General features: G+C 40.7%; 1 protein-coding gene across 1 annotated transcript in view; it reads right to left on the bottom strand.

Moving 5' to 3' along the window:
* Positions 1–27,123, bottom strand: part of LOC111969188 (protein kinase C-binding protein NELL1-like) — a 460,771-nt gene that overhangs the window by 383,321 nt on the left and 50,327 nt on the right. Inside the window, exon 3 of the mRNA XM_070445292.1 lies at positions 6,184–6,334. Coding sequence (XP_070301393.1) covers positions 6,184–6,334 — 151 coding nt within the window. The remainder of the gene's footprint in view (positions 1–6,183; positions 6,335–27,123) is intronic.

Below are 27,123 nucleotides of genomic sequence, written 5' to 3'. Positions count from 1 at the left end.
CATCGTCGGATTACTTTTCGATTTTTAGAAAGTGTTTTACTCCATTTTTTTTAATCAATGGTGATGTGATTAATTATAAATAGTAATTGCTATTAGCTAATTCATATTGTAGTTCCTGTCAGCCGAGAGTTATACAAATATGACCGCTTGTCCTAGGACAATGTAGACTACATTTTCCAGTTTGGATGATTGTGTTATGCTGTAGCTACTTCTGTGAATGTCTGAATATTTCATCCAAAAATAAACTGGTAACATTCTGGACATAACTTTGAAAGGAAAGTTATGTTTCCGTGAAAAATGTTTCTGTGAAAAAACAGTGTGACCAGCTCAAATGCTGATTGTTGTGTCAAACGAAACTGGACGTTCTAAATAAGCGTTCTAATCACACCAGTTTGAGTGTCCGCTGCAGGGACCACTGTAGAATGATCACACCCGCTTGTTGGTACGTGTGAAAAGGTCAAATGCTGCTGCATGCATATAGATAATATCCCTATAATCAAATTAGACATAAAAGTGGCCTGGACAGTTGTATTCCTGTTAACAAAAGTCAGACATGTTTTGTTTTTGTAGAAGAAACCCACCCTAAACTTCAACTTATTCACCAGCTCAGTGACATGTTTTTTTTTGTTGCTTAGGGTTCTCCCACTTCTTTTTCACCCATGCATGTGACAGCTGCCACTCCAGCCCACACTCTTCATGTAGATTCTGAAAAGACATTGGATGAAGTACATTATCCAGAACATGAGCAGAGTAAAGAATTGTGTGAACTTTCTGTAGATAGCTAGACTGTGCAGTGAATATACTTGGTCAAATTGGAGGGCCAAGGTGAAACAGTGACAAGTGCAATTTCCCATTACTTTTACCATAACAGGTTATGTGCAATGAAACTAGCTAGACCCATTCAGGCTGTAACCGTTCAGGCAGAAACTAATAGTGTATAGCATGAACATTATAATCAGGTCAACACAAATAAATCGAAATGGAAAATCAGTAGAACTAGAAGAAAAGAGACCAACACCACTGTGGAAATTACTAATTTAGGCTAGCGCGTTATTAACGTTAGCTAGTAGCAGTGCATAGTGCCATGGCAAGAGCACTAACTATGGCCACGTGACTTAATCAAAACCTTTTTTTGCAGCATTTCTCCTATCGTGTTTGCCACTGAACTAAATGCCTGGTATTGTCATCAGACCCTGTAACAGTTTACACACAAGCCCTGGTATTTACAACAAGTAGCTAGCTAGCTAGCTAATTAGGCCAATCTTAAATATGAAGTTGTCGCTCAATAGCAAGCAAGTAACGCTATAGCTAACGTTAATGTTCGAACAGTTATAACTTCTAGTCCTACTACAGCACGTAGCTAGCTAAGGCCACGGCAGGCAGTAGACTGCAGATCTGTTGCAAAGATGTAATGTTATAATGAAATAGTCGTGATCATTTTAAGAACAAAAAATACTTACATTTGAACACCACTGCAGAAGCTTCGCTATTCGCCATCATTCAAGTTGTTTTGTTGTTTACTTGACGAGATCTAGCTATCAAAATGCACAGCCCTACTCTTCCAATGCACTGTGGCTGTGAAATTCACAAAAAGTATGCAGCGAATTCTACAAGATGAAAAGTCAAATTAATATAACATCCTGGCATGTAAAGCATAATGTATTTTCAAAAAACCACAGTTTTTTCCCGCTATTTGTTGATTTCAGTAGCACATTCCAATATCTAATTAACACTAGCGTCGCAAAAATAACCATTATTGTTTTTGTGAAGGCCTTAGGTAGAATTTATTAGAATGTAAACATTTTCAAATAACACAATAGCATTTTCATTAGTTATGTTACTGTAGGCTATATGTAAAAACAAAAAACATGAAATTCAAGTGTTCAATCAATTTTATTCATGGAGTGTCTTTGTTACAACTATGAAACAGAATGTGTTAGAACACAGTAAAAGCTTATTTTTATAAAGACAAAATACAATTTAAATAACCCAACCACCAAGACGCACGGTCAAGACACGTGGTCAAATGATGAAAAAATCAGTAGCCTATACATTATTATAAGCGCCAAGTGAACTTAATAAATAGTGAACCTTAGCACAAAAGCAATAATGGCATTATTGAATATAAATGTTGATATGACAGCAGTCAAAAATAGTCAATTATTTTCAGTGTCACGTTCTGACCTTAGTTCATTTTGTCTCTATTTTGGTTTGGTCAGGGCGTGAGTTGGGGTGGGCATTCTATGTTTTGTATTTCTGTGTTTGGCCTGGTATGGTCCCAATCAGAGGCAGCTGTCAATCGTTGTCTCTGATTGAGAACCATACTTAGGCAGCCTGTTCCCACCTGTGTTTGTGGGTAGTTGTTTCCTGTTTTGTGTTGTGTCACCTTGCAGGACTGTTTCGATTTTCGTTGTTTCACTTTTGTTATTTTGTGTCTGTGTTCAGTTGTAATAAATTTAACATGGACACGTACCACGCTGCATTTTGGTCCGATCCTTCCTATTCCTCGTCCGAAGAAGACGACGATCGTTACAGTCAGCTCGTGCTTTTCTGCATCGTCACGCAATGGCATCAGTTGGATTTCATTTAGCTGTTATCCCTTGTCCTAACAGTTGACACAATTTTCATAACATTCCCTTGCTTGACAAACTTTGACATACCTTTGTTTGGTTGTAGTGCGTAATAGTCTCCGGTTTTCTCTTTGTGTCCTGTCGTTCTTCAGCACCATTGTATTGTAGTGGAGTACAATGGCTGTGCCGGTGCCTTATTTTGCACAGATGGAGGGAGCTCCCTTCTTCCTTTGTTCATGAGGCATGCCAGACTTGTTTTCCTTGCAAGCAAGTTGTTCGCCAATTACAGTGAAATTAAGAAATTGTCCATGGTGACAAATCTCCCCTTGCCAACATAAGGTTCCACAAGCCTCATCAGCACATTCTTCGACACTAGCTCACCTGCTGTGCTGCCTGATGTGGATATTTTCCCAGATATTGAAAGCCATTCAACATGTACAAATATGCATGCTCTCACTGTGTAGCCTACTCCAAGTAGGCCAGAGTAGACTGATAAGACACCGTTTTAAGATAAAAATGAGAATGGATCAATACAATGAATGGCCCGCCCTGTTCTTCATTCACAATTGGTGATCACATAATTATGCATTATTCGCTTCCTCTAACTCACCCATTCTCCCCATCATACTTTCGTTTATTTATATCATCTGTTGTTAATAAGTGTGAAATTAGTTTCGGTATAGTTTAGGTTCAAGGCAATTATCGGGGTGATTATCAGCTGGGGACTGCACTCCCATAGGGCGGTGCACAGTTGGCCCAGCGTTGTCCGGGTTAGGGTTTGGCCGGGGTAGGCCTAGTTAAATGAAAAAAAACTTTCAACTGTCAGAAGAAGGAGCGGAGCAGGCCCTACTGTTGGGAGAAGGAGATGTCCTCCTAAAACTGGTTATAACTCCAGTTCTGTTTGTGATATTAAGATGCTTACACCAACAGTGTGTTATATAGACTTATTTAAGTGTCACGTTCGTCATAAGGAGTAGACCAAGATGCAGCGTGGTATGTTTCCATCCTTTATTATGGAATAGAAAACTTCAAAGAACAAAAACAACAAAACGTGACGCGAATATAATGCTCACAGGCAACTAAACATAGACAAGATCCCACAAAGCACAATGGGAAATGGCTACCTAAATATGATCTCCAATCAGAGACAACAATAAACAGCTGCCTCTGATTGGGAACCATACTAAGCCAACATAGAAATATAATTCACCTAGATAACCCACCCTTAAATCACACCCCGACCTAACCAACATAGAGAATAAAAGCTCTCTATGGTCAGGGCGTGACATTAATGACCGCGGCAGCTTTCCAATCTATGGGAATCTCAGACGATACGAAAGAGAGGTTGAACAGGCTAGTAATAGGGGTTGCAATAATTTCGGCAGATAATTTTAGAAAGAGAGGGTCCAGATTGTCTAGCCCGGCTGATTTGTAGGGATCTAAATTTTGCAGCTCTTTCAGAACATCAGCTATCTGGATTTGGGTGAAGGAGAGTGGGGGAGGTTTGGGCGAGGTGCTGTGGGGAGCGCAGGGCTGTTGACCGGGGTAGGGATAGCCAGGTGGAAAGCATGGCCAGCCGTAGAAAAATGCTTATTGAAATTCTCAATAATTGTGGCTTTATCGGTAGTGACAGTGTTTCCTAGCCTCAGTGCAGTGGGCAGCTGGGAGGAAGTGCTCTTATTCTCATGCTCTTATTTACTCTCATGGGTGGCCAATAAGATCTAGTTGAAAGCCATGCCTCCTGAAAATAACCTAAGGATTACATAAAAAATGACCCAGCTGCTAGGTTAAAAAGTAAAAAATGCCCAACTGATGGTTAAATTAACCCATGTTTGTGTAATCCCAACTACCAAACCTACTGGGTTATTCACGTAACACAACTGGCTGGGTTAAAACAACCCACTGTGTGTTCTGTCCAGTATTTAACCAGCGCTGGGTTACTAAATAACCCAAATCGGGTTGTTTTTAACACAGCATTTTTAGAGTGAGGATAAAACTAACTGGAATGGAGCTAAGCACAGGCAAAATCCATGAGGAAAACCTTTCCACCAGACACTGGAAGACAAATTCACCTTTCAGCAGGACAATAACCTAAAACACAAGCCCAAATCTACCCTGGAGATGTTTACTATGACAGTGAATGTTCCTGATTGTCCGAGTTACAGTTTTGATTAAATCTACTTGAAAATCTATGGCAAGACTTAAACATGTCTGTATAGCAATGAACAACAATTTTGCAGAGCTTGAATAATTTTGGAAAGAATAAAGGGTACATATTGCACAATCCAGTTGTGCAAAAACCTCTGACACTCAGCAAAAGTTTGTGAAAAATATTATTTAAATTATTTTGTGTTATATTCCATTATATTCTTCTCACAATAAAATACAGTGAGCCCCAAAAGTGTAGGGACAGTGACATTTTTTATTGTTGTTTTGGCTCTGTACTCCAGCACTTTGGATTTTAAATGAAAAGTGCCGACTGCCAGCTTTAATTTGAGGGTATTTTCATCTACATTGGGTGAATCATTTAGAAATTACAGCAATTTTTGTACATAGTCCCACCATTTTAGTGGACCAAAAGTATTGGGACAAATTAACTTAAAAGTGTATTAAAGTAGTAACATGTAAAATATTTGGTCCCATATTCATAGCACACAATGACTACATCAAGCTTGTGACTACACATTTGTTGGATACATTTGCTGTTTGTTCTGGTTGTGTTTCAGATTATTTTGTGCCCAATATAAATGTATGGTAAGTAATGTAATGTGTCATTTTGGAGTCACTTTTATTGTAAATAAGAATATAATATGTTTCTAAACACTTCTACATTAGTGTGGATGCTACCATGATAATGAATAATCCTGAATTAATCATGAATAATGGTGAGTGAGTAATTTACACACGCATAAATATCACACGCTAACCTCTCACCATTGCAATATGAAGGGAGGTTAGCATTTTTAATGGGTATGATATGTATGCCTCTGTAACTTTCTCCGTCATTGTATCATTTCAAATCCACAGTTCTGGAGTATAGAACCAAAATAACAACAAATTTGTCACTGTCCCAATACTTCTGGAGCTTACTGTATATGTGTGTTGACTGTGATAAGGGCACAACTCACAGACACACACAAAATACAGAGATACTGTAATGTACATTTGTGACTGAAGGTATTTGAAATGGCTGGAGGGGGAGTTAACCTTAACACAACATACAGATGCTGGATTATCAATGACTGTCTGATCCTCAAGTATGATGTCCTTCTGTCATTTGCCAATGTGAGAGATAAAAACAAATAGGCAACATATTTTTTCGGTCCAAATTATGCAAGTACAAAACCATGCCGTCAGCAAGTTACACATCTCTCATTCCTTTCCCTTCTTCATTCACATAAGCAGAATAATCTGACATTGATCTTTTCAACCGGCTGATCAAATCCGTCTTGCAAATGCTCAAGGAATGAATGCGACAAGAAGTAACCTGCGGGTTCACTTCCAACAGGGCCCATTCAGAGTCACAGCTGGGAAAGTCAGCTGACGATAGTGGTGGCAGATAGAGAAAGTAGCTGCTGACAAGGCAGTAATAAAAGGATTAAAGATGCATTACCTGTGTTCAGCTTCATGGATGGAGAAGATGACTCCTGACGTGGAGGACTTCTGCTGGATGGACGCCAGGAAGGTAAATTCACTTTTACTCCTGAAGAGCTGCACCACCTTCTCTGTGACGTGGGCTGGCGCGTGGACTGCTCTCCCCACATCTGGGGGATGAGAGAGAAAGAACAGCAATCAGGGAATGGCATGTTCGCTGCTTTCACAGTCGACGAGTCGACATCCTGTCTGCCTGCTAAGGTTCAGGCTTCACCAAGTAGGGGAAAAGAAGACAGAAAAGTGATTGTGTCCCAAATGGCAACATGTTCGCAATGTTGTGCGATACATTTGACCGGGCGAATACGGCCATTTGGGACACACACAGAGGAAAACAATGTCTGAGGCAGGGCCTGAAACACTGCTAACTGCTAACGTTTTGTAAATAAGAATTTGTTCTGAACTGACTTGTTAAATAAATGTAAAAATAAACTTTAAAAAAAAACTCATGACACAGATAAGGCATAGCATCTGTACGCATTATTCAACATAAAGAATTGAACAATTAACACTAACACACACTCGGTGTTAAGCAAGAACAAAAATATATATGACCCATTTTATTCCGATGAAGATCAGCAAAGGTAAGTGAAGATTTATAATGCTATTTATGACTTTTGTTGACTCCACAATTTGGTGGGTATGGCTTGCTTTTGTGGCTGAACGCTGTTCTCAGATTATTGAATATTGTGCTTTTGCCGTAAAGCTATTTTGAAATCTGACACAGCAGTTGCATTAAGAACAAGTGTATCTTTAATTCTATGTAAAACATGTATCTTTCATCAAAGTTTATGATGGGTATTTCTGTTACTTGATGTGGCTCTGCAATTTCTCCGGATATTTTGGAGGCATTTCTGAACATGGCGCCAATGTAAACTGAGGTTTTTGGATATAAATATGAACTTTATCGAACAAAACATACATGTATTGTGTAACATGAAGTCCTATGAGTGTCATCTGATGAAGATCATCAAAGGTTAGTGATTAATTTTCTCTATTTCTGCTTTTTGTGACTCCAGTCTTTGGCTGGTGTTTTTCTGTGATTTTGCGGTGACCTAACATAATAGTTTGTGGTGCTTTCGCTGTAAAGCCTTTTTAAAATAGGACACTGTGGTGGGATTAACAAGAAGTGTATCTTTAAAATGGTGTGAAATACTTGTATGCTAGAGGAATTTTAATTATGAGATTTCTGTTGTTTGAATTTGGTACCCTGCACTTTCACTGGCTGTTGTCATATCGATCCCGTTAACGGGATTGCAGCCCTAAGAAGTTTTAAAGACACAAACAGCTTACAGATAGTAGGCAATTAAGGTCACAGTTATGAAAACTTAGGACACTAAAGAGGCCTTTCTACTGACTCTGAAAAACACCAAAAGAAAGATGGCCAGGGTCCCTGCTCATCTGCGTGAACGTGCCTTAGGCATGCTGAAAGGAGGCATGAGGACTGCAGATGTGGCCAGGGCAATAAATTGCAATGTCCGTACTGTGAGATGCCTAGGACAGAGCTATAGGAAGAACAGCTGATTGGCCTCACAGTGGCAGACCACGTGTAACAACACTTGCACAGGATCGGTACATCCGAACATCACACCTGCGGGACAGGTACAGGATGGCAACAACAACTGCCCGAGATACACCAGGAACGCAAAATCCCTCCATCAGTGCTCAGACTGTCTGCAATTGGCTGAGAGAGGCTGGACTGAGGGCTTGTAGACCTGTTGTAAGGCAAGTCCTCACCAGACTGGACCAGACAGCACTGGCAAAAAGTGCTCTTCACTGACAAGTCGCAGTTTTGTCTCACCAGGGGTGATGGTCAGATTCGTGTTTATCGTCGAAGGAATGAGCGTTACACCGAGGCCTGTACTCTGGAGCGGGATCGATTTGGAGGTGGAGGGTCTGTCATGGTCTGGGGTGGTGTGTCACAGCATCATCGGACTGAGCTTGTTGTCATTGCAGGCAATCTCAACACTGTGCGTTACAGGGAAGACATCCTCCTCCCTCATGTGGTACCCTTCCTGCAGGCTCATCCTGACATGACCCTCCAGCATGACAATCCACCAGCCATACTGCTCGTTCTGTGAGTGATTTCCTGTCAGTGTGTGTGTTCTGCCATGGCCAGCGAAAAGCCCGGATTTCAATCCCGTTGAGCACGTCTGGGACCTGTTGGATCGGAGGGTGAGGGCTAGGGACATTCCCCCCAGAAATGTCCGGGAACTTGCAGGTCCCTTGGTGGAAGAGTGGGGTAACAGAACTGGTGCAGTCCATGAGGAGGAGATGCACTGCAGTACTTAATGCAGCTGGTGGCCACACCAGATACTGACGGTTACTTTTGGTTTTGACTCCCCCTTTGTTCAGGGACACATTATTCCATTAATGTTAGTCACATGTCTGTGGAACTTGTTCAGTATATTTCTCAGTTGTTGAATCTTGTTATGTTCATACAAATATTTACACATGTTAAGTTTGCTGAAAATAAACACAGTTGACAGTGAGAGGACGTTTCTTTTTTTGCGTTTATGAGGCACATGAGACACACAAAACAGGTGAGGGATGTGTTCATTAGGGCACAACATAACAAAATGTTTCAAAGCGTAGTGCAATGGAACACCAAATCAAGTGTTTCTACACTGAAAAAAAACATAAACGCAACATGTAAAGTCCCATGTTTCATGAGCTGAAATAAAAGATCCCAGAAATGTTCCATATGTACACAAAGCTTATTTCTGTCAAATTGTTTTCACACATTTGTTTAAATCCCTGTTAGTGAGCATTTCTCCATTGCCAAGATAATCCATACACCTGACAGGTGTGGCGTATGAAGAATCTGATTAAACGGCATGATCATTACACAGGTGCATCTTGTGTTGGGGACATTAAAATGCCACTGTAAAATGTTCAGGGACCAGTCAAACAATACAATGCCACAGATGTCTCAAGTTTTGAGGGAGTATGCAAATGGCATGCTAACTGCAGGAATGTCCACCAGAGCTGTTGCCAGATAATTTAATGTTAACTTCTCTACCACAATGTCGCTTTAGAGAATTTGGCAGTACGGCCTCACAACTGCAGAACACGTGTATGGTGTCGTGTGGGCTGGCGGTTTGCTGATTGCTACGTTGTGAACAGAGTGCCCCATGGTGGCTGTGGGATTGTGGTATAGGCAGGCATAATTGCATTTATCTATGGTAATTTGAATGCACAGAGTTACCATGACGAGAATTTGAGGCCCATTGTCTTGCCATTCATCTGTCGCCATCACCTCATGTTTCAGCATCATAATGCACAGCCCCATGTCACAAGAATCTGTACACAATTCCTGAAAGCTGAAATTCTCCCAGTTCTTCCCTGGCCTGCATACTCACCAGACATGTCACTCATGGAGCATGTGTGGGATGACGACAGCGTGTTCCAGTTCCCGTCAATATTCGCACAGCAACTTCGCACAGCCATTGAAGAGGAGTGGGACAATATTCCACAGGCCACAATCATCAGCCTGATCTACTCTATGTGGAGGAGATGTGTCGAGCTGCATGGGGTAAATATTGGTCACACCAGATACTGACTGGTATTCTGATCCACGCCCCTTACCTTTTTTTAAGTTATCTGTGACCAACATTTGCATATCTGTATTCCCAATCATGTGAAATCCATAGATTAGGGCCTAATGAATTAACTTTAATTGACTGATTTCTTTATATGAACTGTAACTCAGGAAAATATTAGAAATTGTAGCGTTTTGCGTTTATATTTTTGTTCAGTATAATTGGACAAATTTCGATAGTGGCTGCACCCCATGCCAGGCGTTTAAAACTCCCCCGGGTGGTGCCAGACACCTTACGGTGTGATCTACATCAGCCGTGCCCTCTCCACTCAGCCTCACTGGCACAGGACCAGGCACTGACTGACTGACCCACATGAAAAAATACTAAAGTTACATTTACTGTAGTGTTTTTGCAGACTGTAGTATTTACTATAGCATTATACAGTATCCTACAGTTTACTACAGAATTCTATAGTAAGTACTGTAGTATTCTATAGTATATTTTTAATGTGGGGACTGACTGATTGACTGGCTGTATGGCTGGCACGGTAATCGTATAATCATGTAACCAGCGATTATGAATGACGACTGTGAATAAAATAAACATCATAACAAATGTAATACATTAATTTTAGAAAGTAGGTATACTTTACCCAATAGCAGTAGTGTACATTAATCAATATTAACAATAGTTTTTTGCTTTTCAAATGATTCTTTGATGACCGTGGTCATTTGCCTGACAAATAACCGTTCCCCAAAATTCCATGATAGTCACAACCCTAGCTGGCTGACACTGAACGACTGACTGACTGACTGTCTGTCGAACCGGCTAAATGGCTGACTAACTGGTTGGGGGGGGCAGGGGTGGGAACCACTTCCTTGGGAAATCCTCAAAAGAAAATCTATTCCTTATTCTAAGGCTTAGCACTGAGCGTTGTTCAAATATGAAATTACATCTTATTCTCTATAGTGCACTTTTTTTAAGGCATTTTTTTGAACCAATTAAGCTAAATAGCCTCATTGTTGGTAGGGAATAGGCTCATTTGAGACAGTGGCCGTGTGTGAATACTAATACTAGTGTAATAAATAGTAGGCATTTAATAATGCATGCAAAAATTGTTTTATAGCATGTGAAATTATGAAAATCGAGTATGCTCAAATGCCAGGATGTTAAACTCATTTTGGCTTTTAATCTAGTAGAAATCGCTGCACCCTTTTGAGGAAGAGAATCATCTTTTCAGAGACACACGTGTTTGAAACCAGCTTATATTCAGCTGATAATCCGTTAAGGAGATTTGCTGTACCTAAATGAAAGAATGGCGTGATTCAACACAATTTTGCGTTAGATTATGCATTCTAATGATGGGTGAGTTTAGCTAGTATGTTGAAATTTGTTGTCTACTGAATTCGTTTTTACTAAAGAGTAGGCTATGTTCCAAATAGTACGTAGTACAATTACTACATAGTAGGGCTACAGTGCATTTGGAAAGTATTCAGAAAGTATTAATTGAATCAATTTTAGAATAAGGCTGTAACGTAACAAAATGTGGAAAAAGTCAAGTGTCTGAAAACTTTCCGAATGCACTATGTGTAGTTTTAGTAGGTAGTAGTTCAGATAGATTTTGGATATGGCCAGTGTGTCCCTCTACAGAGTGCCTACTGCTATGGTGCCCTGATGGGAGGATGAGTCAAGGAGAAGAGAAGGAATCTTGCCAATGTAGTGAAAAACTGTCTGAGACTGATGGAGTCCCTCCTTTTTAGGCCACTGTCTGAGTCACCAGCATCACATACGAATCCAGCTGGCCAGACACTAATGTATCACTAATCTGAGGTATCTCAGAGGAGGAGTGCTGATTTAGGATCAGTTTAGCCCTGAAGATCACAATAAATAAGATTAAATGGACAGGGGTGGAGCTGATGCTAAACCAGCTTGATACATACGGCCCCTGGTCCTTTAGTCAATTAATGTCTGTGAGACAAGAAATCTAAACAAGGAATCCAACTCTGAAAGGATTGGAGAGTGAGACAGTGTCAGAATGAATATACTGTTATCCCACCACAAATATCAGCCAGTTTGAACGTGATTGCAAACATTTCATCACATACAATCCTACCTCACAAACGGGTTCCAGTGCATCTCCCTTACCCCCTTACACTTGTGGGAATCGGCCTATATGGACAGGGCTAAATTGAAATTGTCCCGTCTGCTCCCGCTCCCCCTCTCTGGCGCTCGAGGTCGCCAGACTGCTCATCATTACTCACACCTGTCACCATCGTTACGCACACCAGCGCTTCATCGGACTCGCCTGGAATCCATCACGTAATTGATTGCCTCCCCTATATCTGTCATTTCCTCAGTTTCATCCCCGGGTCTGCATCGATGTTGTTTTGTTTCTCTTGTCCAGAAGCTGGTCTTGTTTAGTTTCATGTCTATTTATTATTAATTCCTCACGCTGTACTTGCTTCCCACCTCCCAGCGTCTGTGGTTACGGAACCGTTGCAGAAATGTTTGTTACAGAATAAAAATTTAATGCATAACCATGATAGCAATTAAAAGGGAGCAGTTTAGAGATTATGTGAAAATTAAAGATGACACAAAAGTTCACCTGACACAAGACTGAATCCTGTTTTGATGTGCATTTTACATCTAGTGTACTTTTGCAGCATTTGTTGACAACGAAATCTAAAAATACGCCGAATTCATTTAGTAACATGTAAAGAATATTTTGGGAAAATGTGGGATATTTTTGTATTTTTATTTATTATTACTAAATCCATGTATATGTTATTGTATGTGTGTGTGTGTATGCATGTGTCTGTGCCAATGTTTGTATCGCTTCACAGTCCCCGCTGTTCCATAAGTTGTTTTTTGCTAGGGAATTCCTGATTCTAACTGGATTATATTTGATAGGCTTCCATTAAAGAACACTGTTAGACAAGTAACTCTTTATTCACATTATAGCAGGGGGTGTAAAGCCATAACACATACATTTTTCCAGCAGCAGACTATGATCGATAATGTAAAATGCTGCACTGAAGTCTAACAAGACAGCCCCCACAATCATTTTATTATCAATTTTTCTCAGCCAATCATCAGTAATTTGTGTAAGTGCTGTGCTTGTTGACTGTCCTTCCCTATAAGCATTCTGAAATTCTGTTGTCAATTTGTTTACTGTAAAATGGCATTGCATCTGGTCAAAACAAAACAACCATGTGCAACATAAGACAAAAAAAATCCAAGGGTTTGAGTGAGAGGCCTAGTTAGTGTTTCCAAGTAGCCACACACCTTCCAATGCACTTTTCTGACTCAAAGAAGAGTCTTCTTCTATAAGGTGTTTTTTTTTTTTGCTCGAAGAGCTGTGCTGTTGAGGAACTAGAGCGAGCACACTTGTAGTTGTGTTGAACACGGCCCTGCCTTTACATAATTACTGTTGTTGTTTACGCAATCCAAAAACGGTCCATTATAAATCACAATCTGGGTCAGGTGGGCGTAATTTGAAAGCTTGTTCCACTGCCAACATGTCTAGCTAAAATATAAATTATGATCAAACAATGTCAGTCTTTCACAAGGCAATTCACAGAAGGAAATCCTCATTTGGTGCGCATAGAGTCATGAGTGCATTCAGATGCGTGGTCCACAGCAAATTGTATTCACAATACAACAAACACAGGCTCATTCTGTTCAGGACCACCCAGGGTATAACGCAATGTCATCTTGTAACTATACATCAAACATAGTGATCATCAACATTGACACTGTATACTACATGAGTTTTATGATATGGAAATATGAAGTGCACATTTTAACTCAAGGGTGTTTGGCTAACTTGTATGTTACCAAAGCGATATTTATTATCATCCTCAATGTCTCATCTTTAAAAATACATGGTCCTCTTAATTTACAAGCATTTACCTCAGACAACAAAACATTTGCAAAAGTTGCCCAGTAAGCAGGAGGGATGGGGGCGCACAGTGTTCAAGTTCATAGCGTCTGTCAGTCAAGAGCTTTGGACTGCAGAGCTTGTGGAGTGGAGACCCTGAGCTCTGACGTCAGGTATAGCATGTTACTGTACAGCCACTGCAGTCCAATTTTGGCATTTATCAGTGTCCAAATCTTTTCAACCTGTATACGGGTACGAGTGTAAAGGGCTGTACTTGGCCCCATTATCTACATCCTGCACCAGATCCTCTGCCACTCCAACCTCGACTTCCACTGTTACGCGTTGCGCATGGAGGGGTCAATTGGCGGGAAGAAGGTCATTTAAAGGGCACATTGTTTATACCAGAACTGTGATTTGTTGCAAAATGTCATTATTGTCCCAAACCTCAAAAATGATTGATTCAGATGTTTCAGGAACCAATTTACACGAGCCATGACATAAGAAATGTGTGTGTTTTCATGTGCTGGATCAACAAGCACATCACAAGAGAACTGTGTTACTAGGCCTGGTGTTAGCTCTACATCTGGTTGAATGCATGGTAGGCCCATCTGTCTGTCAGTGGCCAACCATTTTATAGTACACAGGAAGAGTGACAACTTTTACTTTGATCAGTGCTTATAACCTCTCCCTTCCTTATCGTGCTGTTCTGTCAGCTGTACGATCATTGTTTGGATACATTCATGTGAAGAAACTACACAGATCCTTTCTATCTTCACTTGCCATGAAAAACAGTTATGTGGGGGCAGCTGAACAATATCTGAACTGCGCATTCAACACTTGTCAGATCCTTATTCTAACTCTGATCAATGGCATGTAAGTACTTGCTACCATCAAGACCTACAGTACCAGTCAAAAGTTGACACACCTACTCATTCAATTTTTTTTTTAATATTTTTTTTTTTACTATTTCCAATATTGTAGAATAATAGTGAAGACATCAAAACTATGAAATAACACACGTGGAATCATGTAGTAACCAAAAAAGTATTAAAAGAAATCTAAATATATTTTAGATTCTTCAAAGTAGCCACCCTTTGCCTTAAAGACAGCTTTGCACACTTTTTTTATTCTCTCAACCAGGTTCACCTGGGATGCTTTTCCAACAGTCTTGAAGGAGTTCACACATATGTGACCCGATTCAGGAAACTAGTCGTATGTCGCAAGTCATGACTTCACAGGAGAGCCGTTTGAACGAATGTTTCTTTTTTTTAATCAAAATGTGTTTTTTGGCAGAAATGCCTTCTCGAACATGTGAACTTTCATTTGCCTTAATATCAAAATTGTATGCCATCTGTAAATATGAATAAAATTGTTAAATTACGAGCCTAGTTGGTTTAGCCACAGAAAAAGTCAACAACCTTCCCACTGGCCATGATTGGCTGATATAATGAGTGGGCTGGACATGCCAAGAGATGAGTTTGTTGTGATGGACTACTTTCTGGAGGACCATCGTGCCATGCTGAATCTCTCTGACTCTGAAAATGAATCAGTCTGCCGTGAATCTTTCATCCATTATATGAGTACGAATCTAACATTGAACCTGTTTGGTTAACTTTAGCTAGCTATGGCAATCGGTTTACATGTCTAAACAAAAGACCCCAAGTTAAAGCTTGCTGTTAGCTAGCTAACGTTAGTGGAAGTTAGATGGCTGGCTTGCTAGCTAACATTGAACCTGTTTGGATAACTTTAGCTAGCTATGACAATCAGTTCATATTGATAGTTAAAGCTTGCTGTTAGCTAGCCAGCTGGAGTTCGATGGCTGGCTTGCTAACGCTACTCTATGGATTGAGATTTATATATTTTTTTATCTAGCTAACGTTAACTGTCTAAACAAAAGACCCCAAGTTAAAGCTTGCTGTTAACTAGCCAACGTTAGCGGAGTTTAGATAGTTTAGATAGCTGGCTTGCTAGCTATTAACTTTAGCTAGCTATGACAATCGGTTTGTATTGCTTGTTAAAACTTGCTGTTAGCTAGCCAGCTAAAGTTTGATGGCTGGCTTGCTAACATTACTCTGTGGATTGGGATTTTAGTAAATGTTTTAGCTAGCTAGCAAATGTTAACGTTACATGTCCAAACAAAAGACCCAAGTTAAACTTGCTATTAGCCAGCTAACGTTAGCGGAGGTTAGATGGCTGGCTTGCTAGCTAACATTAACTTACGTGTATGAAGTGTTTGTAATGTTAGTATCTGGAATTTGTCTTTCAGCATCAGTAGAACACACCTGACTCTCCTCCACCAGTCATGCAAGGAGAATGGTCTAATGCCTCCCATCAAATAGAGAGCTGGCCCAAGCAAGCACAGGTTACACCTGGAGCATGAGTACTTGATGCCAATGGAGAACTTCATCAACAACTATGCAGAGAATAATGCAATAGTATTACCAGGACGCCACCCAGGACACAAACACCTTGGTGGAAAGATGCTGCCATCCCATGTGACAAAAGCAGCAGTGTGGTGTCTCTACAAGGAATCGATGACAACACTTGGTATGTAAATCATAGATACATTTAGATTATTTTATTAATCTCACGTTTTCTGTATTTTCCATAGGTATGTGTAGTCGGGCTGTCTTCCTTCAGGAATCTGTGGAGAAAATTGCTGCCCCACATCTCAAGGACTAAGCCCAGGACAGACATATGCTGGCAGTGTCAGAGGAACAACTACCAGGTCTTCAGATCTGCCAATCTGCCAGAAGCTGTTAAGTCAGTCAAGCTGAAGAAGCAAGAGCAGCATCCCCTGCTTGTTCAGAGAGAGCGGTCTGTCTACCAGAAGATGGTTGCTGACTGCAAGACCACCTGTCAAGACCTGCTGTCTCTGGGGGCCCCTACTGAACCAGCAAGCAAAGACATCATGATGCATTACAGCTTTCATTTTGCTCAAAAAGTAAGCAACATTTCCTCCTTTATACTGATGAAGGACGAAGATGGATAGATAGATATACACTCAAAAAACTATAGAAAAAAATGTAATATATATATACATACAGTGGGCTCCAAAATTACTGGCACCCCTGACTGGTAACGCACAAACAATGCTTAAACAAATATAAACAATATAATTATAGAGATAAACTCAAAATACCAACATGTGAGAAATACTGTACTTTATTAATGTTTCAATGGAACCAACCAAAATAATTTATTGATTTACTTAAAAATCAATGTCCTCCATATCAAGGTGTCACAATTAATGGCACCCTTAAAGATTATTGTAAATAACATCTACCAAAATTAAACCACAAATTAAATTCCACTTATTTAAGTTTATCTAAGTCTTAAGGAACTATATTGAGCCATTACATCACTTCCTGTTTCACCAGGGTATAAAAATGAGGTAACACACATGCAATATCCTGCTGTCATCCAACACTATGAAGAAAACAAAAGAACTAGCAGTTCAAAAGAGACAGATGGTCATAGACGTTCATAAATCTGGTAATGGCTACAAGAAGATCCACAAACGATTGAATATACCACTGAGCACTGTCAGAGCAATTATTCGAAAATTCAAAAGATATGGAACAGTTGAAAACCTCACAGGTAGAGGACGCAAATGCATTTTGCCCCCCAGGATAGGGGGGAGGATGGTGAGAGAAGCAACAAAATCCCCAAGAATCACTGTGAAAGAATTGCAGGCCTTGGTGGCGTCTTGGGGTCACCAGGTTTCAAAAAGCACCATCAGACGCCACCTCCACATCCACAGGCTCTTTGGAAGGGTTGCCAGAAGAAAGCCCTTTCTGACCCCAAGACACAGACGCAAGCGCTTGGAGTTTGCCAAACGTCATTTAAATTATGACTGGAAGAAGGTGCTCTGGTCAGATGAGACCAAAATTGAACGTCTGTCCATGTGTCACCTCCAATTTGTCTCTCGACTTGTGTGCACCTACGTTGTAAACTTTCATTCAAAAGGCTAAGTTTTAGCAGCCTCGTGATGGGTGAGGGGAAATTTGAGTATCGTGTATTAGCCTAAAAATATTTCTGTTACATTGAACTGGTGAAAGGAATATGAATGAGAGTCATCCAATACGCTGTAATAAAAATAAGGCCATGCCCATGACAAAAAAAATCATCCTCCCTCATCTTAAATGGCACTTACCGCCACTGATGGTTGTCCGTCCAGTGCATGATGGAGTAATCTGCTTTAACACCCCATTTTCATGGAAATGTCTGTCGGCATTTGTTGCAACCTGTGTGAGCTTGACCTGAATTTGTGTTGCTGCACAGCTAAAAAGATGGTGGTGAAATCCCAAATAGGAATTAATTTTAGTCATTAGTTTAACCTGCTGGCCGCAATGAATTCTACAGCAGGATTAATACGCCCTCCGACCACCAACTGTCTATCATGTGGGCTCAGAAAATCTGTCCCATCTTTCTCCAGGAAAGTAGGAAACAAGTGTTTAGACCTGTTAAATGATCGAATGGGTCAATAATGAATGCAAACAAGTGATTGCACTCTGCTCAACACTCAAACTCAAGAACTAATCATTTCGGTGGCTGCTGCAGTTTGCGAACGATAGCTATTGAGCAAATCTCCCTTGCTGCAGCTAAACAATTACATTCTGGTGCAAGAAGCGTTCACAATCTAGTCCGGTTGCGAATGCAACTATACCTCTTTTTTACACTAGAACTGCCATAGGCCAATGTTACCTAAGGCTTTTATGAACACAAGCTCATTATTATTCTTCGGATAGCATATATGAAACGTATTTATTAGACTGATACATGCTGACCACACTGCTCATGCGACGCGAGCGTTGCACAATAAATGTACACATACACCGTACATGTTATTCAATCATTGCACCCACACCGCTTGCAAGAGGCTGCGTAGCCAGGCACTAAAATATAACTTGGTTCTATATGTGATGCTTAATGCGCTGCAAGTCCCGCCTTTCCCATCTCATTGGTTTTTAGGAGCATATACCCATGTTGGTGACTGAAAGATGAACTGAGGTCCACACTCCAGTCAGTTGGAAGTGATAATGCACCTTAAAGTTGGTTGCTAACCGCCATATAAGGTCCAAAGAAGAAGAAGAAGCCTGAAGGAGGAGAGATTACTAGAAACAAACTAGGTTTACCCTTTTATCTGTGGATTAATTGTGGAGGACCTTGCGCATTTCAGGTCAAATCAATTAATTTCAACCTTAATTTGTCACATGCACCGAATACAACAGGCGTAGCCCTTACTGTGAAATGCTTACTTAAAAGCCCTTAACCAGCAATGCAGTTCAAGAAAGAGTTAAGAAAATATTTACCAACTGAACTAAAGTAAAAAATAATAAAAAGTAACACAGTAAAATAACAATGACAAGGCTATATGCAGGGGGTCCCTGAGCCTTCATATTCATGTATAACGGACAAAATAATGAAAGACAAGCACTGTAGATTTGAATTCTACAAAGTTAGAGCAGAAGATATGAAAAAATATTGCTTTCATTAAATTAGGACAAACCACATGGAACCGACGACCTGGATGTTAAATGACTGGGGTTGGTAGCGGAATACATTGCGACTCCTCCAGGCCTGGAGGGAGGCAAAGGTCATTCCGTTGCTCAAAAATAGCAAAACACCGTTTAATGGTTCAAACAGCAGACCAATCAGCATGTTACCAGTGGTTTGAAAACATTTTGAAAAAATCATGTTTGACCAAATTAAATGTTGTTTTGCAGAAAACATGAACAACAGTCTTTCAGCATGGTTATAGGGAAGGGCACTCAACATGCCCGGCACTGACAAAAATGACTGATGATTGGCTGAAATAAATTGATAATATAAAAGATTTTGCGAGCTGGTTTGTTGGACTTCAGTGCAGCCTTTGATATCATTGATCAGAACATATTGCTGAAAAAACGGAGGTGTTATGGATTAACATCCTTTGCCTTATCATGGATGACAGTTACCTAGCCAATAGAAAACAAAGGGTTTTCTTTAATGGAAGCCTCTCTAATGCAAATTAGTTTGAGTGTGGTGTACCGCAGAGCAGCGGGCTTGGACCACTATTGTTTTCTGTGTTTAATAATGACCTTCCACTGACCTTGAATAAAGCCTGTGTTTCCATGTATGCTGATGACTCAACAGTATACACGTCAGCTGCAACGGTAAAATAAATAGAGCTCCAGTATGTTTTAGAATGGATCTAGAACTAGCTATCGGCTGGTGCTAAATATCAAAAAAACTAAAAGCATAGTTTTTGGAACAAATCACTCGCTCAACCCAAAACCTCATCTGGATCTATTATTGAATAATGTGGCTATTGTACAAGTTGAAGAGAGTAAACTTCTGGGTGTCACCCTAGATAGCAAGCTATCATAGTCAAAACATATAGACTCAATCGGTACTAAAATGGCAAGAGGTCTGTCTATGATAAGGCGTTGCTCTGCTATCTTGATATCTCAGCCAGACAGGTCCTTCAGGCCCTAGTTTTGTCGCACCTGGACTACTGCCCAGTTGTGTGGTCATTTGCTGCAAAGAAGGACATAGGCAAATTGCAGTTGGTCCAAAACAGAGCAGCACATATTGCACTTAGATGTACACTGAGGGCAAATGTCAATTACATAAATGTCAATCTCTCCTGGCTCAAAGTTGAGGAGAGCATCGCTATTGGTCTTAGTGTGAGGTGTTGAAGGTAACGAACTGTCTGTTCAAGCAGTTGGCACACAGTTCGGACACTCATCGGTATCACACAAGACATCAAATCAGAGGTCTCTTCACAGTCCACAGGTCCAGAACAGAGGCTGGGAAACACACAGTATTAAATAAACCTATGACTAAATGGAACTCTCTGCCACCCCAGGTAACTCAAGCTAGCAATAAAAACAGATTTTAAAAAACAGATTAAAGAACACCTTACGGCATGAAGGGGACTGTGAAGACACACACACACACATTTTTATGCATTTTTTATTGTGTTCTGCATTGTATTATGTATGTGATACATGGTTGGGATACGTCTGTAATGTTGTCTTGCCTGGCTATTTCAAGATGAATGCACCGGCTTTAGGTCGCTCTGAATGGCTAAATTGTAATGTAAATGTAGTGCTATGTATGTATATTTATGTATATGTACACATGTAATTCCAAGTCAATCACACTTCTGTGAAATCAAACTGTCCACTTAGGAAGCAACACTGATTGACAATAAATTTCACATTCTGTTGTGCAAATGGAATAGACAACAGGTGGAAATTATAGGCAATTAGCAAGACACCCCCAATAAAGGAGTGGTTCTGCAGGTGGTGACCACAGACCACTTCTCAGTTCTATGCTTCCTGGCTGATGTTTTGTCACTTTTGAATGCTGGCGGTGCTTTCACTCTAGTGGTAGCATGAGACGGAGTCTACAACCCACACAAGTGGATCAGGTGTGCAGCTCATCCAGGATGGCACATCAATGCGAGCTGTGGCAAGAAGGTTTGCTGTGTCTGTCAGCGTAGTGTCCAGAGCATGGAGGCGCTACCAGGAGACAGGCCAGTACATCAGGAGACGTGGAGGAGGCCGTAGGAGGGCAACAACCCAGCAGCAGGACGCGCTACCTCCACCTTTGAGCAGGAGGAGCACTGCCAGAGCCCTGCAAAATGACCTCCAGCAGGCCACAAATGTGCATGTGTCTGCTCAAACGGTCAGAAACAGACTCCATGGGGTGGTATGAGGGCCCGACGTCCACAGGTGGGTTGCTTACAGCCCAACACCGTGCAGGACGTTTGGCATTTGCCAGAGAACACCAAGATTGCACAATTCGCCACTGGCGCCCTGTGCTCTTCACAGATGAAAGCAGGTTCACACTGAGCACGTGACAGACGTGACAGAGTCTGGATACACCGTGGAGAACGTTCTGCTGCCTGCAACATCCTCCAGCATGACCGGTACGGTGGTGGGTCAGTCATGGTGTGGGGTGGCATTTCTTTGTGGGGCGCACAGCCCTCCATGTGCTCGCCAGAGGTAGCCTGACTGCCATTAGGTACCGAGATGAGATCCTCAGACCCCTTGTGAGACCATATGCTGGTGCGGTTGGCCCTGGGTTCCTCCTAATGCAAGACAATGCTAGACCTCATGTGGCTGGAGTGTGTCAGCAGTTCCTGCAAGAGGAAGGCATTGATGCTATGGACTGGACCGCCCGTTCCCCAGACCTGAATCCAATTGAGCACATCTGGGACATCATGTCTCGCTCCATCCACCAACGCCACGTTGCACCACAGACTGTCCAGGAGTTGGCGGATGCTTTAGTCCAGGTCTGGGAGGAGATGCCTCAGGAGACCATCCGCCACCTCATCAGGAGCATGCCCAGGCGTTGTAGGGAGGTCATACAGGCACGTGGAGGCCACACACACTACTGAGCCTCATTTTTACTTGTTTTAAGGACATTACTCAAAGTTGGATCAGCCTGTAGTGTGGTTTTCCACTTTAATTTTGAGTGTGACTCCAAATCCAGACCTCCATGGGTTGATAAATTTGATATACATTGATAATTTTTGTGTGATTTTGTTGTCAGCACATTCAACTATGTAAAGAAAAAAGTATTTAATAAGAATATTTCATTCATTCAGATCTAGGATGTGTTATTTTAGTGTTCCCTTTATTTTTTTGAGCAGTGTATATTATGTATTAATGTATGTATTATGTATATATTATGCCAGCAGCATACCACCCTGAAGCTGAGCAGGGTTGGTCCTGGTCAATCCCTAGATGGGAGATCAGATGCTGCTGGAAGTGGTGTTGGAGGGCCAGTAGGAGGCACTCTTTCCTCTGGTCTAAAACATATCCCAATGCCCCAGGGCAGTGATTGGGGACACTGCCCTGTGTAGGGTGCTGTCTTTCGGATGGGACGTTAAACAGGTGTCCCGACTCTCTGAGGTCATTAAAGATCCCATGGCACTTATCGTAAGAGTAGGGGTGTTAACCCTGGTATCCTGGCTAAATTTCCAAGCTGTCCTTCATACCATCACGGTCACCTAATCATCCCCAGCTTACAATTGGCTCATTCATCCCCCTCTCCCCTGTAACTATTCCCCAGGTTGTTGCTGTAAATGAGAATGTGTTCTCAGTCAACTTACCTGGTAAAATACATTTTATGTGTTGTGTTGTTTCCTGTTTGGATCCCAGGAAGAGTAACCGTTGCCTCGGCAGCAGCTAATTGAGGATCCTAATAAATACTAATACTGAAACCGAAAGGTACAGAGTACAAACTTCCTGCATTGTTAGCGTGAAGGAAAAGTAATATTTAAATAGAAGTGTGTGGGAGTATGGAAGGTCTACAGAAAACACACACACACACACAAGATAGATTAATGAAAGCCTCTCCTATGCTAGCTGCATGGGCTTCTGTTTGAAGAATTCCAACTATTAAAAAATTAATAGATAGGAAGAATTGATAAAACATTAATGAAGGACTTTGTTTCAGACTTCCTGCATTGGCTAGATGGAAAATAATGTTCAGATGACAAAACACTTGTAAGTTGCATTTGTTGGGTGGCATCTGTTGACATGTATTTAAACCGAGCCTTAAGACATAAAAAATAAAACAGTTGACATCTTTCACATTGTGTGTTTGTATGTGTGTGTGTGCCTACTGTAAATGGGATTTATATGACACTGTTTCCTTCAGGGTTGCGAGTAGATTGTTCTCTCTATTATATGGGGATCCTGAGTGGTGCAGCGGTCTAAGGCACTGCATCGCAGGGCTAGAGGCGTCACTACAGACCCGGGTTTGATCCAGGGCTGTACCACAACTGGCCATGATCGCGAGTCCCATAGTGTGGCGCACAATTGGGTTGGGGAGGGTCTGGCCGGGGTAGGCTGTCATTGTAAATAAGAATTTGTTCTTAACTTACTTGCCTAGTTAAATAAAGGTTAAAAATATTAAATAGATTTTACAGTATCTCGCCTACTCTGCAAATTCACTTTTTCATTGTCGTGCTGTTTGTTGCGACTTTGCTACCTGCCAAACTTTTTGTTTTTTACTTTTAATAACTTTAATCAAAACTCTGCATTTAACACATTTACCAACGTCTTAGTATTTTCAGGCTATAAGGACCTCGACTAATACAACGCTCTCCATAAAACTACTAAAGGAAAGTGCTAATTTCCAGCATAGGATTCTGACTCCAATTGTTGGCCAGTACATGCTGTAATTGTATGGTTTGTATCCCCCACTACAGACACTGGGGACAAGCCGGACACAGCTATGAGAGGCTACACCGAACACTAACACGCAGCCAGGCTGGTGCGTAGCAAGGAACAGAAAGCGATCTGCAACTGATAGCCGACCAAGATATCACCCGGCCCCCTGCGCTTTTCTTTTGCTCTCACGTTCAATGAGAGACAGACAACAACATAGTTGTGCGGGGGGATGGTGGGGGCGTCCGTGGCCATGGTAGCAGCTAAGTCCCCGGCGGAGCTGGGAAGTTTGTTCTTTTGGACTGTCGGCGTGCAGCAGTGAAAACTCCTTTCAATCTGCTGGGGACTCATGTGCTATTAAATGTGTAATATGTTCGTCGTTGTCACGGGGAAAGTCCTGATGGATAACTTAATTTGTGAAAAATGTATTGAACTTGATGCAGCCGAAGAAAGGATTATTACTCTTCATGAAGAAATCAAATGTTTACCAAGCGCCTTGAACTGAATAAGGATTCGATGAGACTATTGACATCTTCAAATGCTTCATTTCAAAACATCCAAGATGATCATAATGGAACCTTCATGGACATTTCTGATGTATCAAATACTTATGTCATGCAATAAAATGCAAATTAATTACTTAAAAATCATACAATGTGATTTTCTGAATTTTTGTTTTAGATTCCGTCTCTCACAGTTGAAGTGTACCTATGATAAAAATTACAGACCTCTACATGCTTTATAAGTAGGAAAACCTGCAAAATCGGCAGTGTATCAAATACTTGTTCTCCCCACTGTAACTATTGCAGGCTCTGTGTGTCTGTAAGCATCACACTATGTCACTCCATATTGTCTGTGTGTGCGAGTAAAGAACATTTCCGAAATCACATAGAGCTTCCGAAACCCACCTTAACACACCTCAACTGGATCTATAACTTTTTGCTTAACTTCTTTTTGATAGGGGGCAGCATTTTCACTTTTGGATGAATTGCGTGCCCATAGTGAACTGCCTCCTACTCTGTCCCAGATGCTAATATATGCATATTGTTATTACTATTGGATATAAAACACTCTGAAGTTTCTAAAACTGTTTGAATGATGTCTGTGATTATAACAGAACTCATATGGCAGGCAAAAACCTGAGAAAAAATCCAAACAGGAAGTGAGAATTCTGAGACTGGTCAATGTTCAACTCCTCGCCTATTCAATTCCCTGTAAGATATGAATCTGTTTGCACTTCCTACGCCTTCCACTAGATGTCAACAGTCTGTAGAATGTGGAATGAAGCCTCTAGTGTGACGTGGGGCCGGATGGGAGGTGTTTCAGTCATTGGTCTGGCAGAATGCCAGTTCCTGGTCACGCGCGTTCCAAACGATATCGTCTTGCTTTCCATAACTGCTAGAGACACAAAGGAATTCTCCGGTTGCAAAATGATGGATAGTTATGATAAACAACATCCTGAAGATTGATTCTCTACTACCAGTTTATTCGACCTGTTATATAACTTTTTGAAGTTTTCGTCCGAGTTCGCCTGCATCTGCGTGAGCGTTTGGACATGTGCACTAAACATTCTAACAAAAGTAGCTACTTAGACATAAGTAATGGACATTATCGAACAAAACAACGATTTATTGTGGAACTAGCATTCCTGGGAGTGCATTCTGATGAAGATGATCAAAGGTAAGGGAATATTTATGATGTAATTTCGTATTTCTGTTGACTCCAACATGGCGGAGAAATTTTGTTATTTTTGAGCGCCGTCTCAGATTATTGCATGGTGTGCTTTTTACGTAAAGTTTTTTTTAAATCTGACACAGCGGTTGCATTAAGAACAAGTGTATCCTTAATTCTATGTAAAACATGTAACTTTCATCAAAGTTTATGATGAGTATTGACTCCGCAATTTCTCCGGATATTTTGGAGCCATTTCTGAACATGGCGCCAATGTAAACCGAGATTTGTGGATATAAATATGCCCATTATCGAACAAAACATAAATGTATTGTGTAACATGATGTCCTATAAGTGTCATCTGATGAAGATCATCAAAGGTTAGTGATTAATTTTCTCTATTTCTGCTTTTTGTGACTACTATCTTTTGCTGGGAAAATGGCTGTGTTTTTCTGTGGCTATGTACTGAGCTAACATAATCGTTTGGTGTGCTTTCGCCGTAAATCCTTTTTGAAATCAGACATGTTGGCTGGATTCACAACATGTGTAGCTTTATTTTTATTTTTCATGTGTGATTTCATGAAAGATAGATTTTTATTGTAATATATTTGAATTTGGCGCGCTACATTTTTTCTGGCTTTTGGCCAAGTGGGACGCTACCTTCCCACATATCCTAGAGAAGTTCTCTGGGGTAGGTGGGACGCAATCGTCCCACCTGGCCAATAGCCAGGGAAAATACAGAGCGCCATATTCAAATAAAATGATATAAAAATCTAACTTTCATTAAATCACACATGTAAGATACCAAATTAAAGCTACACTCGTTGTGAATCCAGCCAACATGTCAGATTTCAAAAAGGCTTTTCGGCGAAAGCATAAGATGCTATTATCTGATGATAGCACAACAGTAAAACAAAGAGAGTAGCATATTTCAACACTGCAGGCACGACACAAAACGCAGAAATAAAAATATAATTCATGCCTTACCTTTGACAAAATCTTTTGTTAGCACTCCAATATGTCCCATAAACATCACAAATGGTCCTTTTGTTCGATTAATTCCGTCGATATATATCCAAAATGTCAATTTATTTGGCGCGTTTCATCCAGAAAAACACAGCTTCCAACTTGTGCAACGTCACTACAAAATATATCAAAAGTTACAAGTAAACTTTACCAAAACATTTCAAACTACTTTTGTAATAAAACGTTAGGTATTTTTAAACGTTAATAATCGATCAATTTGAAGACGGGATGATCTGTGTTCAATACAAAAAGAAAACAAACTGACGCAACTTTTTTGGTAATGTGCCTCTCCCAAACAATTTACTTCAAGTGACTCTCATTTACGATGGCCGTACTTCTTCATTACACAAAGGAATAACCTCAACCAATTTCCAAAGACTGGTGACATCCAGTGGAAGCGGTAGGAACTGCAAACAAGTCCCTTAGAAATCTGGTGTCCCAATGAGAACTCATTGAAAAGACAGTGACCTCAAAAAAATTTAAATTCTGAATGGTTTGTCCTCGGGGCTTTGCCTGCTACATAAGTTCTGTTATGCTCACAGACATGATTCAAACAGTTTTAGAAACTTCAGAGTGTTTTCTATCCAAATATACTAATAATATGCATATCT

The sequence above is a fragment of the Salvelinus sp. IW2-2015 genome, linkage group LG10 (genome assembly GCF_002910315.2).
Source record: "Salvelinus sp. IW2-2015 linkage group LG10, ASM291031v2, whole genome shotgun sequence".
Classification (NCBI taxonomy): Eukaryota; Metazoa; Chordata; class Actinopteri; order Salmoniformes; family Salmonidae; genus Salvelinus; species Salvelinus sp. IW2-2015.
This window is presented reverse-complemented; position numbering and strand designations above follow the sequence as displayed.